Below are 15,969 nucleotides of genomic sequence, written 5' to 3'. Positions count from 1 at the left end.
GGGTTTCTCTGTATAGCCCTGGCTGTCCTGGAACTCACTTTGTAGACCAGGCTGGCCTCAAACTCAGAAATCCGCCTGCCTCTGCCTCCGGAGTGCTGGCATTAAAGGTGTGTGCCACCACGCCTGGCTTTTCTTTTCTTTTCTTTTCTTTTCTTTCTTTCTTTCTTTCTTTCTTTCTTTCTTTCTTTCTTTCTTTCTTTCTTTCTTTCTTTTTGATCTTAAGCTTCTTAATAAATCTTTCATGACCCACCCTTCCCCCCTTCCTTGACCACAATTACACTAGCATTTCACCCACAGACTCAGCAGGAGTCAACAGAGATATGAATCACCTGTGATGAAACTACTTATTTCTTATGCTTGTATTTAATAAACAGGGGTTTTGGTTTTTGATTTTTGGTTTGGGGGGTTTTTTTGTTTTGTTTTGTTTTTGGCTTATCATGGTTACATCTGAAAGCAGTATCTGTTGGGTTTCTCAGGTATTGTGTGAATGACTCAGATAGGCCTATCCCTAGCATCATACTCCATCATTCATAAATATCAACCCTCACAGATGATGCTGATATGAATTAATCATGCAATTTGTGTCATATAGAAGCAGATAATTTACTCCTATCTACACACACACACACACACACACACACACACACACACATACACACATACACACAGTGTTTCTATATATAAGCCTTCCTTTCCTCCATGCCTGCTAATGTTACATTCATTGATTTTGATGTTTCATGCCCTCATGTATTCTAATTTGCCTTCTCGTGCTGTGGTAAGCACCATGTCCAAACGCAACTTAGGGGAAAAATGTTTATTTGACTTACATTTTGAGATCATAATCCATCAGGGAGGAAATTCAGGAATGAAACTCAGGAGAAAGTCAAGGCAGGAAACTGGGTAGGAATCATGGAGGAATCCTGCTTGCTGGTTCATTCACTGGCACATGCACAGCTAGATTTCTTATATAGGCCAAGACTACCTGCCTAGGGATGGAACCACTCACAATTGGCTGTGTCATACTACAGCAGTCAGGAATCCAGGATAAAAATACTGCAATATGCCTGTAAGCCAGTGCGGTGCAAGCAGCTCTTTTCACATGTCCCGGGATATATCAAGCTGAGGATAAAAGATAACCAAGAAACTACACAAGCATAGAGGTGCATCCTTTATAATGGCATCAACAGACTACACCAAATTTGTTATTGTGGGTCACTTTCTATTTTTTTCCTCTCCTCCTCCTCCTCCTCCTCCTCCTCNGTATTTCTGTGTCCCGCTTGGGTATCTGGTGCCACAGAGGCCAGATAAGTGTGTTGGATCCCCTAGAACTGGAGTTCCAGATGCTGTGAGTTGCCAGGTGGGTGCTGGGAATCAAACCCAGCACCTCTGCAAGAGCAGCAAGTGCTCCAAATCACCGACCCATTTCTTCCTCCTCTTCTTCTTCTTCTTCTTCTTCTTCTTCTTCTTCTTCTTCTTCTTCTTCTTCTTCTTCTTCTTCTTCTTCTTCTTGGTTTTGGCTTTAGCTATTGTGGTCTCTTTCAATGAATACTTTTTTAGCATATAAATATTGAAAGAAGTTATTTATGTAATTTTCAGACTTGACTACCTAAGGGGGGTTTTCATTTTAATTCTTTAGTAAGCCAAAAGTCTTCTTGGTTCTTAATATCTTTCCAGTAATGTGTGACCTCTTTTGCTTTCAAATTTTCTTCTTTGCTCATTTGTTTTGCTCTGAAATTGTATGGTAATAAGCATTTCCAGTGACGCAACACCCCCCCCCCCCAAAAAAAAAAAAAACATTTCTTGGCAAAGATTTTTTTTGTCCAGGACATTAGCAAAGGGTGAAAGGTCTGTTCCAAAGGCACAGACATAAGGACAATGGTTGTGTGATTCTACAGCTCACAGGAGTCCAGAACAGCAGGAATCAGTCGTTATCTTTAAATGAGTAGGTGTCCTCGGGATGGAAGTGCCTTCTAGACAAGATCAGAAAGACCAGAAAGAAGTCACAGGAGAAAATGTACTAAGCTACTTGGCATTTCAGAAAACAAAACAAAACAAACAAAAAACAGACCTGGAAAAAGCCATCCATCAGGAGCACTGGAACACTTAGTTGTGAGTATATTAACGTCACAGAAGTGAGCTGCATTCAGAATGCAGGGTTTATTTCCCCAGTGAGCCTCAGGGCCTTCTCGTAGTAATGCAGAGCATCTATCTCTTGCCCTTTCAGTTTGTAGACTAGCCCAAGAAGGCTGGTACTCTCTACAAGATGAACCTTCTGGTAGACACGTCTTTCAGCCACTTTCTCCAAAGCAGTCAGTAGTTTCCTCCAAGCAAAGGTCTTCTCTTCTATTTTTAGACCTTTTAAGTAGAGGGTGATTGCCCTGTCTTCTGACTGCTTATGAAACTGTAGGAAACGGCCATAGCGGAAGTAAATATCCTGCTCTATGTGAGCCGAGAGGGTCTTGCTGCTCAGTACCTTCTGGAAATTTCTCTCTGCTTCTTCATACTGGTGAATTTCTGCCTGCACTTCAGCCAGGCAAACACAGGCCATCTCAAATGTGGGCCTCAGTTTCAAAGTCTCTTGAAATTCACGAATGGCCTGTTGTGCCAATTCCTGCACATTGTCCTGCCTTCTGGGCTGCCTGTTTCGGGATGGCCTCAGTTGGAACATTTGTTGCTTGTAGCAGAGCCCTTTCTGATAATGTAGGTAGCCAGAGGAAGGAGATGCCTGCAAGGCCCTGTGTAGAAGAGAAAGAGCTTTGTCGACGCAATTTTTCCTACGGAAATATTTGGCTGCATAGCGAAAGACATAGCTTTGGCAAGATGTGCTGCTGAGGGCTTCTTCAATGTGTGCTTCCGCTTCAACGTCTTCTCCTAAATCCTGAAGCTTTAGGGCAAGGAGAACTTTAAGGTATGGATCTTCTGGATTTAACCTGACAGCCTTCCTCAAGGGTTCTAGAGAAATAAAGTTGTCATTTAAATCTTGGCGATAGGCTATGACTGCATAGCCAGTGTTGTACTCAGGGTTTTCTGGGTCCAATTTCAGAGCCTTCGCAAAGCAGGCCATGGCTCGTTTATAATTTTGTAAGCCACACTTCAGCAGGGCCCAGCCTTCCTCACAGTCCATCTCGGCACACTCCAGCTTGTAGCGGAAGGGACTTGAAAATTCCTTGCAAACCTTCTCCACCTTGTCCAGGTAGATCTGAGCTTCTGCCAAGCTGCCCCTGTGGTAATGCAGCCAGGCACAGTTGCCCCAGGTCACCAGTTTTCTCTTGCCCAACTGCTCACTCTGGATCAAGGCTTCAGCTTCTTTCAAGCTCTGCAGGGCTTCCTCCTGCTGGCCTTTCAGGTGCCTCACATAGGCCCGGAGGTTGTGCATCCCCAGTGGGTTCTTGATGTCAAGGAACTGGACCTGCTCTGAGATTCTCACTTCCAAATCTGGTATGTCATTATCTTCAAATAGCAGCTTCCATGTGAAGTGACATCTCAGCTGAAGCAGATTCTCCATGACCTGGTCACCATCAGCATTCTCTCTGTGAGAAAGAGGCAGAGTCACTTGTTATTTGAGAAATGGCCAGAAACAGACACCGAGGCAAACATGTCTTCCAACATTCTTGCTCTTTTACCCAAAGTCTCATGCTTATTGTTGCTTTAGAGTCCCGAGCCGTGGACCCCACGTATTCGAGCTGTCAGAGACTCCTTCCACATGCACGGATATGTACAATCCTAGATTGTAAACTGACTATTTCAGTCAAGGCTGGACATACCTGGCCACAGGAAGACACACACACACACACACACACACACACACACACACACACACACACACAAAGATGCCAGACCCCTTTCTCTGAGGCTTGGAACTCTAAAAATGATTTCTTCCTTTCCCACTGTCTTTGAGGACTATGTGTCCACTTGCATGCTACTTGAGTTGACATACAAATAGGACCCGTCAACTGGCTAAACAATGAGTATTGACAACACGTCACTGTAGGGCCCCGTTCCTTTCACCTCAGACACAAACAAGGAGCTGGTGTGACAGTCTCAAGAAGTAGGCTGTCTCGGATTCAGTGGACCTGCACTCTTCCTTCCGACACCAGGGACATGACTTTTCTTGGTCCTTTTATTTTTGGGTGATTTAGGTGGGGACCTTCTAGAGAGTGACAAACCTTAGTTCCCCTCCTCTATGGTTTGAAGGATTCCCTGAATTTTAAAGATATCTATACAAACTGAAAGCCTTTCCTTGTCTCCTTATAGTACAATTCCAGAGCTTCCAGGTGTGTATCACTGCACGCCTCAGGGTCACATTGTACCTATCTGTGAAATGGGAATAACTTTAGTATTTCCCATCCCTGGTCTTTGAGGCTATTAGTGAGTCTATGAATATACAATACATGGAATATATTATAAAACCCTATAAGAGTTTCCTATTTTTCTATCAGTGTTGAGGACAAGAGGTAGAATTTAGTCACTCATGTTTTGGGTACCCAAAAGCAAGCAGCTTTGAATCATGTGCAGGGCTAGAAGGCAAAAGACTCTTGGTTTTGTTGATGGCTGTCTCTGCCAGGGGCCATGTATACCATACTGCATAAACCAGTTGTCCTTGGTTTTGAACTGGTCAGATGGCAAGAATAGTAACAAAGAGGTGTGACAACCTGTTAAGTCTTTCCCATAAAGAAGACAGGAGCTTGGAGTCCTTAAGGGTGGACCAACAGAAAATGACAGACATCCAGACACCTCCTGAGTCCACCAGTTGGACTGAGTAGCTCTTCATTCACCCAGTATATGTTATAAACTAAAAGCATGGGACCATTGATAGCCCCTATTTCCTTGTTCTAATTCTATTGTAGGAAGCTTGTCTTCTTTTTTTTTTTTTCAGTTAAGTTCCCACTTACAACCCCACAGGGAGTCTTCTTTATGAAAACTACTTGCTGTGGTCTATGGACATCAGGTTTGAATACTGCAAGACCAGAATGCAGTATCACTGACTCAAAGAAAGCTTGGTGTCTATAACGTCTTCAAGGCACTCCAATATCAAACATGATTTTGAAAACATAGAATTGGACTCACAATAAACCTAAAGCAATCAACACGTTATAGTGCTAGCATGAATAGCCCTGAAAGAGAAAAGGGACATACGTGTCACAGGGGTTGGGAACACAAAAACCCAAGAGTCAAAATCCTACATGTATGGCTGAGCCTTTCTGCCTTGGCTGCCATAGGAGAATACTATGGACTCAGTGGCTTACACAACAGAACTTTGTTTTATCGTAACTCAGCAACTTATAAATCTCAGATCAAATTGCTTGCCTATGTAAAACTTCATCTAGCAAGCATTTTTTTCCTGACTTGCAGAGGGTCAATTTCCTTCTACATTCTCCCACAGTCTGTCCTGTCAGTGCCACGAACCGAGAACCTTGGATTAGCTTCCTTCATCTTACAGGAAAGCCTTCCAATCCTGTAGCAGGTGCCTGTCTTTGGCTAACTTTAATCTATGTTTATACATTTTTACCTTTCTCTATGTATAAGTACTATTCTTGTGGTTGATTTGGAAGGGGACCCAGTTTGAACATTAGTATAGCCAAGTGATTTTGACTTAGTGACATAATTTCTGGGGTGTGAATCTGATGAAAGCAGTTTCTTTTGGGGATGTTTCATGTCACTTGTATAAATGATTTAAGTAGAGTAGGAAGGAAATTAAGAGAGTTTAGTCACAGTTTAAGATGGAGAATAAGCTCCCAACAAAACATGGCAAACAAGCTTTAAATCTTTGCATCTGTCTCAGAGGTCAGGGTTGAAAGAGCTTACTGAGTTAGAGATAATCCTGCAAGCAGCTACAATCAGGTCCTAAAAGATACTGCCCAGAGTGTCCTTGCTGTCACACTAAGGGAGCCATTTAGACCGAGACTGAGCCACAAATTGAGTTCCCACTTTTCTCCCTAGGTCTTTTCCTATAGTTGTGGTCTGTGTTGTGTTTGTGGTGTGTGTTCCAGTGACATGTGTAATTGTGTACAGAGCCTGAAATGCCCTCAGGGCAGTTTATCATCTTGGTTTCAGTCCTGGCCAAGGTTCAGTCTCATTAAAGTGAAGAGATATTTTTCAGAAAACAAGATGTAACCATGTGTCAAGGCATTCTACCCAGTACCTGACAAAGGGAGGTGGAAAAAGGATAATGAGAAGGGGACACGTTCTCATCTAAGGTGGGGACTGAGAGTCTGCAGGTAGCTACATTGAGCTAAGGACTTCTGGGTTAGAGAAGTAAGTACATATCTTTTAAAGTGATACACGGAGAGAGGATCCTTCCATTTTGGGAATCTTACCATCTTTGGAATAGTTCTGAATGTCATTTGCCTGAAAAGTCCAACTCCTTTGAAAACCTCACCAATAAAAGTGCCCAAATGTGAGCGGAACAAGATCGACACCAGCCTTAACTATACACAGGGAACAACGAGCAGCCAAGCAAAGCCCGGAGAGGAGGACTCCCCCAGGAAAGAGACCAGCCATTGGTTGTCCAACACCAAATGTTGATTCCTGATAACATGCACACAATTAACATTATAAGGACTTAACAGGTTATAATTAGAAATTTATGTATATGTACGTGTGTGTGTGTGTGTGTGTGTGTGTGTGTGTGTGTGTGTGTGTGTGTGTGTAATGGGTACTTATGCCAACACATGCATATGGAGGTCAGAGGACAGCGCAACATTAGGCACTGGTCTTTACCTTGTCCTTTTGAGGTTGAAAGCCAAGTGCTTACTATCTCCTCTCAGTAGTAGCATCAGGATTCAACCCTGGCCCTTATGGTTGTTGGGTGAGCCCTTTACCCACAGAGCCACCTGCCCAGCACTATTTTAAATCTTCAAGGGAAGCAGTTGTGAGGCTCCCCTGGCCCCTTGACATGGTGTTTCAGAGCTTATGGAGTGTGATGGGATATTGGGGACCTCAGAAAGAGCATCAGTGGCTTTGAATGCTGGAAGTTTGCAGAAAAACACGATCAGTCCTTCCTTCCCTAGGTTTCAAGTGATGGAAGGAAGACGCCCAAAATGTCCTTGATGTGCCAACCTGGAAAAGAGACGGGGCACGTTTATTCTTGACATCGAGGGGTTCCTGAGTGTGGAGAACTCTTGGTGCCACTTTCTAGGAATTTGACAGGAATTTGACATTGGGCTAGAACAAGGAAGTAGGCTCGAGATGGATCCAGCTGAGGAATGTGTTCTTTGTGTATTGCTGGGTCTTGTTAAGACCCTGAATAAGGTAATCATGGGACCTTTGTTTATGCTTTGTTTGTTCCTTATCTACTGTTTATGCCTTGTTTGTTCCTTGACTATTTTGTTTATGCCTTAGGACTGACCATATTCTTTGCATGTCTCCAGAATGGTATAAAAGCAGACTGGAGAAAAATAAACCCACTTCAGCTTTAGAACTGGCTGGAGTCAAGGTATCGTATTGTTTAATTGTTTTTTCTTTCTTCAGTATTCACTCCCTCCTTCAAGACCCTGTTGACTGAATGACCTGGCTTGTTCACGTGAGCCTGTGGTCCAGTGTTCCTTGGGCTTGTGTCCCTCAGTTTACTGTCCATTCCCATATCCAGAGTGCTTTTTCTTTTCTAAGGAAATTTCTCTTTTTCATCATTTGTGTCTGGTCCAATTCACTGATGCTGGACAAAAATACTTGGGTATTTCAACTGTGCCCCTGGGAAAATTTGGCAGTTATTCCTGGACTCTGGACTCTACCTATAACATTTGATAAGCCAGGCTAGATAGAGACAAAAGGGTAAGAAGTTTCTGGTCTTTCTCTGTCTGTCTGTCTGTCTGTCTGTCTATCTGTCTATCTGTCCCTGAGTTCTCTCTCTCTCTCTCTCTCTCTCTCTCTCTCTCTCTCTCTCTCTCTCTCTCTCTCCTCTTCCTCCTCCTCCTCCTCCTCTCTGTTTTATCTCCTCTCTCCGACTCTGTCAATTGGGAGCACATAGGTCCTTGCCTCCACAGTTAAGCACTAAAAACATCACATATGTTAAACATGAAGAATTGTCTCTTCAATAGTGTGGTGTGTGTGTGTGTGTGTGTGTGTGTGTGTGTGTGTGTGTGTGTTGTTTTTCTACTCAGAAGCCTGGTAATGGAGGTCATTAATAACCTAGTATTTTGTGTTCTCTGTAGAGCACATTAGGACACATTAACCTCACACAGCAGGACCAGAGGTGGCTAATAGCATAGGTAGCCTTCACTTTATGTCTGGTCAGAGGCTCCCCTAAGCTTACACAACCAGGGTTGGACGTCCAAATGACCTCTGTACTATGTGTATGCCTGACAACATACCAGATCTTTCCCTAGGCCCTTCAGCTAACACATGAAGCCTATCTCTAGAACTAATCCTCTTGAGAGAAGTCACATGTACTTTGAATTGAGTTTCAACGTAATTATACCTCATGATACCTCTGTGTATACAGAGGATTGTATTACACCAGGAAACATTTTTGATATATTTTATTGTGCTGAAATATGTTTACAACAAACAATGCCAGGCTAGACTCTAGAAGATTGAACCAACATTGGCTAAATTATGTTCAATCAGATTTCCTTCTTGCTTCATAAAGACCATTGCTCTGTTGGCCATAGCATTCTCAGAGACGCCACCATCTGTCTTTCCCTATTTTTCTCTATTTCTCTATTTCTCTCTCTCTCTCCCCTCCCCCTCTCTTTCTCAGCCAAATTCATAGCTACCCCTTTTCCAGAGCACTTTAAAATGATGGACAAGCTTCTGTAGGAATAGATTAATCGTGGCCCAGGAACATTAGATTCAATCCGGCTTTATTTTGCTTTCCCTGGCTACAGCATCCCACAGTTGGAATTAGAGATTGTACCTGCACCTTATGGGTGTGCATAAGCACCTGCTCCACCTTACCAAACTTCTTACCTTCTGGACGAATTGACTTCAGAAGGGCAAGGGGGGAGGGGAGGCCCACGGGCTCAAGGGATCAGAGGTGATCTGGTTTCCTAGGTCTCAGAGGTAGGCAGGAGAGCCTTTTTTTCTTGTTATTTATATGCTCTATTCCTCTGTACAGTTGCAAAGCACAGATGTTCCATACCTCCATACTCAGCCTCAGGATGTGATGTAGCGCCCCCGGCACCGTCTATTAAATCTGGAACCATTTGTTGGTGGTACTGTATCACATTATCTTCCTGGTGATGTATGGGGCCCTTGTCTCAGGTATAGAACTTTTATCCACCATACCCTAAGCCTCAGTTGTGGGCCCATCGAGTCTCTGGGTCTCCACTTGCTCTACCTTATCAAACTTCCTGACATGGTTTTATATAACACATATTCATATATATTTAGTTTCTTGGCCAAAAGCTTTTAATACCTCTTGTCTGAGAGAATAGAATTGACACATTTTTGTTTCTTAATCCTGGGGGGGAGAGAGAGAGAGAGAGAGAGAGAGAGAGAGAGAGAGAGAGAGAGAGAGACAGAAATGTGTCCTGGCTATTGGTTCAGCCAGCCAGGGATGGGCATGAATGCCCCTGGAACAGAAAGCTTGAACATCATTTCAAGAGGTCCTTTGTGGGGTAGACTGGAACATCCTAAGGACAATGGGACTCGGAAGATCAGAAGGAGCACCCTCTGCTCACACAACCTGCTGCTCACTTTTGGAGCACCAAGTGGGTACTGGTAGTGCCTTATTCCATTCCAGGGGGCCTGTTTGGTAATTGTCTTTGTGAGATGAGCATGCACTAAATTCTCCCCCAGGTATGTCCTACTACGTGTTTCGAGACAGCCTTAAAAATCAAAACCAGCTTCCGGTCACACATCCAGCACCAGGCACACAGCTTAGTGGGGGCATTAAGCAAAATCCCTGGATCCTCAGGATGATTAGCATCCTTGTTCCCCATCAGAAGTAGAAAGAGAAGCTAGAGGCACACTCAGAACCGGCCACTAGCAAATGTCTGTGTCCTGGGTTGCCTCAGAGTGGAGAGCAGGGAAATTCTTACCCCATGGTGGCTGTAAAGGTGGAAGCTGCCCTCTGGGTTTTCAGCAGAGCAGGACTCCTCAGAAACCTGTCTTGACTCTCTGCTCTCTTGCAGACTGTTGCACCAACTGGAAGCTCAGTTGATTTTAAGGGCTGGGTCAGCCCTGTGAGTTAGGGGGTGTGCTCTTTGCAGTCAGCAGTGGGAAACTGAAACTGAGACTTGAAAGTGAAACTAATGCCTCCAGTTTATCCTGGGAGAAGCCGTGGGGGGCGCTGTGGGATTTGCCTTCCTGTTCTCCCCACTGAGATCAGTGGGGAGAAGGCTCTGAAACTAGAGACATGTCCAATCCAGACTCCTGTCCAGAGAGAGACATCCCTGGCACCCAGAGACTCTTATCCGTTAGGCAGGGGCTGATGGAGGTGATACAGATATAATGCAAATCCGACTGGCATCTTCAGAAACAGTGTTGTCCTTTATTCCAAGCAACTGAAGGTCTACAGATGGAAGTGAGACTTGCCCATGTGGCATTATGGGGTCTTAGGATGGCAAAGGGGAAGTTTGGGACTGGAAGAGTGAGTTCTCCTGCAGTGTGGAAGTGGAAGATACCAACTGGTCTGGTGTGTGTGTATCCTTAGCATCTTCCACAGATGTCATCATTCACGTGCACTGACTGGTCCCTAGGGTGATGGTTGTTCAAAGCCTTGGTGCTATCCCACTAATAGCAAGGCTACTAGATGGCTCAGTGGTTAAGAGCGCTGACTGCTCTTCTAGAGGTCTTGAGTTCAGTTCCCAGCAACCACATGGTGGGTCACAACCATCTGTAATGGGACTAAATGCCCTCTTCTGGTGTGTCTGAAGACAACCACAGTGTGTTCATACACATAAAACAAATACCATTTTAAGGGCTAATAGCAATCTAGGGAACTACAGACAGTGGGGCTCACACTGTTTCAGGTTGAAGTCCAATACTTTAGTCTGCTGTCTTGGCTAACCTGTACTCTCAGCCCTTATTGGTGTCTAGTTCTTTATCCTGACCTTTGATATCTGGGTCCTCAAATATAGCTCATCCTTCTCACTTCCAAATATTAAAAATATTGAAAGAACTTAAACATCTACTTCTATCGCCTTGATATAGTGCTAACCTCACTCGAGAGTTCTCTTTGACCAGGTAGGTACAGCCCTAACCCCCGAGTCAGCTGACTCCGAGACAGGACTTGGCCCTCTGGCTACTTTCTCCAGTAAAGTTTAATTTTAGAGAACCCAGAGGCATATGCCAGTCAGGTAACTCGGTTTATGTTAGAGAGTTAAAGTGCTTGCTATCAAGCCTGACTCCTGGGTTCAGTCCCCAGAATTCATGCTGACAGGAAAGAACTAAATCTAGAGCGTTATACCATGACTTCACACGAATGCCACAACCACATAGACACCACCACCCCCATAGACACACTAACAAAAACACAATTGCATACATACACACTCACCCACACACATACCGGCTACACACTTCACTGAAATATAGTATTAAAATACTTAAAAATGGACAGGGTTGAAAGGATTGTGTCAATACGGCTCTTAACTCAAAATTGCCTTTTTCTCTTTTCTTTTTCGTTCTTCTTATTTATTTATTTATTTATTTATTTATTTATTTATTTATTTATTTATGTATTCGCTTTGCATTCTGACTGCTGTGCCCTCCCCTTTCTCCTCCCAGTTTCACCATCACACCCTCCATGGCTATTCCTTCTTCCCTGTCTCCTCTGAGAAGGGAAGTCTCCCATCCCCCATGGGTACTATCCCGGACCCCAGCCCATCAAGTTGCAGCAGGACTAGGAGCTTCCTCTCCCACTGAGGCCAGACAAGGCAGCCCAGCTAGCAGAAAGAGCCTGAAAGGGAGGCAACAAAGGCAGAGTCAGCCCTCGCTCCAACTGTTAGGGGACCCACATGAAGACCATGTGGCACCTCTGCTACAGATGTGTACCGGGCCTAGGTCCAGCCCCTGCACACTCATTGGTTGGTGGTTCAGTCTCCGTGAGCTCCCATGGACCCAGGTTAGTTGACCCTATAGATCTTCTTGTGGTAACCTTGATCCCTCCAGCTTGCTCAACCCTTCCCTCACTCTTCCACAGGACTCCCCGAGGTCCATCTGATGTTTGCCTGTGGGTCACTGCATCAGTTTCTCTCGGCTACTGGATGAATCCTCCCAGGAGACAGTTCTGCTAGGCTCCTGTGTGAAAACATAACAGAGTATCATTAACAGTGTCAGGGATTGGCTCTCTCCTGTGTGCAAACGTAACACAGTATAGTGTCAGGGATTGGGTTTCTTCCATGGGATGGGTCTTAAATTGGGTCAGACATTGATTGGTTCTTCCCTTCATCTCTGCTCCATCTCTATTCCTGCACATCTTGTAGGCAGAACACATTCCCCTCCCGCCCCCGGTTTAGCTAATACTTGTTTAATATTTTTTTATTGGTTTATTAAATTTATTAAATTATTTATTTACATTTCAAATGTTATCCCCCTTCCTGGTTTCCCCTCACTGCCCTTGCATTCTCCTACGCTGGGGTATCTAGCTTTCACAGGAACAGGACCTTCCCTCCTACTGATTCCAGATAAGGCCATCCTCTGCTACATATGCACCTGGAGTCATGGGTCCCTCCATGGAGGGGGAAAAGCAAGGAGATCAGGTATGGGAAGAGATGGGGGAAATGTACAGAGAGTCAGGAAATTGAACAGAGGTATGTAGCATTGGAGGATGGGGAACCCAAGATGGGGATAGCTACCAGAAAGTCCCAGATGCCAGCAAAACAAGAGGCTCTCAGGCCCTATTGGGGATGACATTAGTTAAAATACCCAACAAAGAGGAGAGAGAACCCGTAGAGACCATATCCTAAGGTTAGGCACAACCCCCAGTTGAGGGATGGGGCCACTCACCCCTCTTAAAAATATTAACCCAGAATTACTCCTGTCTAAAGGAAATATAGGGACAAGGAATGGAGTGGAGACTGAAGGAAAGGCCAATCAGAGACTGCCCCACCTGGGGATCCATCTTATATGCAGCCACCAAACCCAGACTCTATTGTTGATGCCAAGAAGTGCTTGCTGACGGGAGCATGATACAGCTGTCTCCTGAGAGGCTCTGCCAGAGCCTGACTAATACAGATGTGGATGCTTTCAGCCAGCCATCGGACCAAGCACAGGAGACCCCAATGGAGGATTTAGAGAAGGAATGAAGGAGCTGAAGGGGTTTGCAACCTCATAGGAAGAACAACAATATCAACCAACCAGACATCCCCTAGTCCTCCGAGCTCCCAGAGACTAAGCCAACAACCCAAGAATACACATGGAGGCTGGACACATTTTTGGTTGAAGGATTTGTGGATTTTTAGTGTCCCCCTCTTTCTACTGAAAGTTCCTCTTTGCTCCAGGAGGTGGCATCATCAACCTCTCTATCCCCTGCTGCTAGGCATCTCAGCTAGGGTCACTCCCATAGATGCCTGGCCCTTCCCTATCCTAAATCTGAGGCTTAGAGATGCCCCACCACCACAGATTTCCCTTCTCTTTTCCAGCCCTGTAGCTCTCCCTCCCCACACCTGATTCTCGGCTTGGTTCCCCTCCCCATGCCCTCTCCCAACCAGCTCCCTTCCTCTATTCACCTCCAATGTCTATTTTATTTTCCCTTCTGAGTGAGATTAAAGCATCCTTCCTTGGGCTATCCTTGTACTTAGCTTCCTTGGGTCTGTGGATTATAGCATGGTTATGTTGTACTTTGTGGCTAATATCAACTTATAAGTGAGTTCATACCATTCATGTGTTTCTGGGTGTGGGCTACCTCACTCAGGATATTTTTAATTTCCATCTGTTTGCCTGCAAATTGCATGATTTCTTTGTTTTAAATAGCTGAGTGTACTGTGCATTGTGAAAACGCCCTGCATTCTCAGTATCCATTCTTCAGCTGAGGGGCATCTAGGTTGTTTCCAGTTTGGGGCTGTTACAAATAAAGCTGCTATGAGCATAGTTGAGCAAGTGTTCTTCTGGTATTTTGGAACACCTTTTGGGTATATGTACTGGCTAGCTTTGTGTCAACTTGACACAGCTGGAGTTATCACAGAGAAAGGAGCTTCAGTTGGGAAAATGCCTCCATGAGATCCAGCTGTAAGGCATTTTCTCAATTAGTGATCAAGGGGGGGGGTTCCCTTGTGGGTGGTGCCATCTCTGGGCTGGTAGTCTTGGGTTCTATAAGAGAGTGGACTGAGCAAGCCAGGGGAAGCAAGCCAGTAAAGAACATCCCTCCATGGCTTCTGCATCAGCTCCTGCTCCCTGACCCGCTTGAGTTCCAGTCCTGCATCCTTTGGTGATCAACAGCAGTATGGAAATGTAAGCCAAATAAACCCTTTCCTCCCCAACTTGCTTCTTGGTCATGATGTTGTGCAGGAATAGAAACCCTGACTAAGACAGTGTATGACCAGAGTGATAGAGCTAGGTCTTGATGTAGAATCACTCCTAATTATCTGAGAAACTGCCAAAATGATTTCCAAAGTGGATGTACAAGTCCACACTCCCACCAGTAATGGGGGAATGTTTACCTTGCTCCAGATCCTAGTCAGCATGAACTGTCACTTGTGTTTTTTGATTTTAGCCGTTCCGATGGGTGTATGATGTGTGTAGGTGTGTCACTGTGAATGTGGGCTTTAAGACCCTCATTCTAGCTGCCTGGAATCCAGTATTCTCCTAGAAGTCTTCAGATGAAGATATAGAACTGTCAGCTCTGCCTGTACCATGCCTAGATGCTTCCGTGTTCCTACCTTGACGATAATGGATTGAACCTCTGAACCTGTAAGCTAGTCCTAATTAAATGTTCTTTTTAAGACTTGCCTTGGTCATGATGTCTGCTCACTGAAGTTGTTACCAGGAGTGGGGGCATTGCTGTGATAGGCCTGACTGTGCTTTTGTTTAGAAGAATGTTGATTTGGGAATTTTGATTTGGAAAGCAGTGGGATGCTTTAAATGGGGCTTAATGGGCTATGCTAGTAGGAATATTAAAGACTTTGTTACTGAGAGTGATTGAACTGTGCAGACCCAACCCTAGAGGTTTCGATGGAGAATTTCAATATGTGGCCTAGAGACAGTTTGTGGTATTTTGGTGATAAATGAAGCTACTTTTTGCCTTTGAAGAGTCTGCCCGAGGCTAAGGTAAAGAGACTTAGATTAATTGCATCGACAAAAGAAGTCTCAGAAACACTCATCTTAGACTTTGCTTACAGCTTAAGTCTCACGAAGAGCATTATGTACAAGCATAGCAAGCTGAGAAAGGAAAGATAGAAAATATATGGTTTGAGTATTAAAGGGGCACCAAGAAGTGAAATGGAGTTGAATCCTGTGTTCAAGGATATTAAATTGAATTAAGGGAGTAGTGACCTTGGGATAAGATCCCACCCAGCTAAGTGCAGATCCAGGCATGGCAGTATAAGCCTTTAATTCCAGGAGGCAAAGACAAGCAGATCTCTGAGTTCAAGGCCAGCCTAGAACAGAGCAAGTTCTAGGTGAAGGAAAGCTTAAAGCCAGGCTTGATGGGCCACACCTTAATCCCAGTGCTTAGGAGACAGACATGCAGATCTCTGAGTTCAGAGTCAGTCTACAGAGAAAGTTCCAGGACAGCCTAGCTTAGGCAGTGAAGGAGTTGGAAAACAGAAAGCTTGTGACAATGTAATAGAACAAGGTTCCAGCCACATACCTCACATAAAGCACTAATAATAATTTAAGTTTGGTGAAAGGATTGGATTTAATAAGACTTTATTCAAATTGGTTTATCTCTTGCTTTAAATCTGTCTCTCTTGGAGCAATCAGTGAGTCTTATTTGATAATGCAGCTGCCTAGGACCCTTACATTCCTGTATCTCCTATAATATAAGTCTATTGATTCACCACACTGTGTTCATATGGAATTTCTCTGCTGTCAATGTGGTAATTAAACACATCTTTCTATTTCCCCAGGAAAAGTGATGTAACAGAA

The 15,969-nt window shown here is 44.4% G+C and overlaps 1 protein-coding gene and 1 long non-coding RNA gene across 2 annotated transcripts in view; one reads left to right on the top strand and one right to left on the bottom strand.

The window, feature by feature from the left end:
- Nucleotides 1–9,136, top strand: part of LOC115064686 — a 19,802-nt gene extending 10,666 nt beyond the window's left edge. The window contains exons 2-4 of the long non-coding RNA XR_003844492.1: nt 7,011–7,251; nt 7,342–7,435; nt 9,056–9,136. This is a non-coding gene — a long non-coding RNA (uncharacterized LOC115064686). The remainder of the gene's footprint in view (nt 1–7,010; nt 7,252–7,341; nt 7,436–9,055) is intronic.
- Nucleotides 1,505–10,082, bottom strand: LOC110330142 (interferon-induced protein with tetratricopeptide repeats 1). Its single transcript, XM_021210104.1, has 2 exons — nt 9,981–10,082; nt 1,505–3,530 (listed from the first exon to the last, which is right to left on the bottom strand). The coding sequence occupies exons 1-2, from the start codon at nt 9,983–9,985 to the stop codon at nt 2,144–2,146; spliced, it is 1,392 nt and encodes a 463-aa protein (XP_021065763.1). The 5' UTR covers nt 9,986–10,082; the 3' UTR covers nt 1,505–2,143.
- Between the last annotated feature and the right edge of the window lie 5,887 nt (nt 10,083–15,969).

This window comes from Mus pahari, chromosome 1 (genome assembly GCF_900095145.1).
Source record: "Mus pahari chromosome 1, PAHARI_EIJ_v1.1, whole genome shotgun sequence".
NCBI classification, from domain to species: Eukaryota; Metazoa; Chordata; class Mammalia; order Rodentia; family Muridae; genus Mus; species Mus pahari.
The sequence above is the reverse complement of the archived record's forward strand: the minus strand, read 5'-3'. Positions and strand labels throughout refer to the sequence as shown.